Source organism: Bipolaris sorokiniana (genome assembly GCF_000338995.1).
Source record: "Bipolaris sorokiniana ND90Pr unplaced genomic scaffold COCSAscaffold_144, whole genome shotgun sequence".
Taxonomy (NCBI): domain Eukaryota; kingdom Fungi; phylum Ascomycota; class Dothideomycetes; order Pleosporales; family Pleosporaceae; genus Bipolaris; species Bipolaris sorokiniana.
The window spans coordinates 911-2,143 of record NW_006912035.1 but is presented as its reverse complement, the minus strand read 5'-3'; the positions used below and the strand labels follow the sequence as shown (position 1 = coordinate 2,143).

The following is a 1,233-nucleotide window of genomic DNA, read 5'->3' as shown; positions in this document are numbered from 1 at the left end:
TATAGAAGTAGGTGCTCTGCTGTTTGTGGTCTTCCGCATTTACAGAGTTCTGTTTCTCTTCTTTTTACTCTCTTTAGATAAGCATTGAAGTATCCGTGCCCTATCTTAAGAGAATAGAAAGAGCTTGAAATCTCTCTTTTGGTGCCTCTTGGGATTACTAGTTGGTTTTTCAGCTTAAGGTTAAAGATAGCTCCGTAGCTAGTCTTCTTTTCTCTTGCTTTCTCCCTATACTTTCTCCACTCTTCTGCCTGGCTAGCTCTTTAAAGGAGCTTGATCTTAGTGCCTATAAAGGCTAGACTTGTTTTTGATTCTTTTGGTGTTTGTTTTGTAGCTTCCTTTGCTAAGGAATCTGCTTTTTCGTTTCCTTCTATATCTGTGTGGCCTGGCGCCCATTTTAAGAAGATCTTTGCTTTTCTGTTTAGGATAGCTTTAGCTGCTTTTTGGCACCGAATTACCCACTGCTAACCAGGCTTATCTAATAGACTCTGAAGCCTATATATAGCAGCTTGGTTGTCAGCGTAAACGTGGATATTTTGGTCTTTTTGAGCTACTTTAGCCGCGTATTCGAAGGCTATTATAATGCCTTCAAGCTCTCCGTTATAGACAAGTTGGTTCTCGCCTATATTCTTTGTCTCTAGATGGATTTCTTCTTGGTTTAGGTTATAGACTGCTACGCCTACTCCTATCCCATCTCCGTCTTTAGTTTTAGAGGCGTCTAAGTAGATTACTATAGAGTTATCCTCTATTATTTGGATATAATCTTTATGCGCGGCTGCCTCTTCTACTTTAGATTTCTTTAATATATAGATATTATAGTTGAGAGAGTCCCATGGTCTGAACCGATATAGGACGATTTCTTCTATCTCTGTAGTAGATGGGATGGAGCTCATAATGGCCTGTAGTTGTCTAGGTTTCTTTAGCTGTTTTAATTACTGAAGGTTTGTTTTTTATAGTCTTATAATAGCTTTTATAATTAGATAGGTTTAGGCTAGTTGTATAGCTCGTAGAGCGTATTTTCAGTTTATTTGGCTTAGCCGTATAGCTGGTAGCGGCAAGCTAGCTTCGATACTTATTAGGATAGCTGGAGCTGTTTTGAATACTCCTAGTACCTTTCTACAAGCTGCGTTGTGTAGCGGCTGAAGCTAATCTTTAATAAAGCTCTAGTTGCGCCAATAGATTGGCGACCCATAGTCTGCAATGCTCGTAACGCATGCTAGATATAGTTGTCTAATA

At 39.2% G+C, this 1,233-nt stretch overlaps 1 protein-coding gene across 1 annotated transcript; it reads right to left on the bottom strand.

Moving 5' to 3' along the window:
• Window positions 1-677: 677 nt before the first annotated feature.
• COCSADRAFT_72507 (uncharacterized protein) lies at window positions 678-845 on the bottom strand (the record flags this gene model as incomplete). Its single annotated transcript, XM_007708051.1, has 1 exon — window positions 678-845. A coding segment is annotated over one exon (168 nt), but the record flags the coding sequence as incomplete, so codon positions are not given.
• Window positions 846-1,233: the final 388 nt, after the last annotated feature.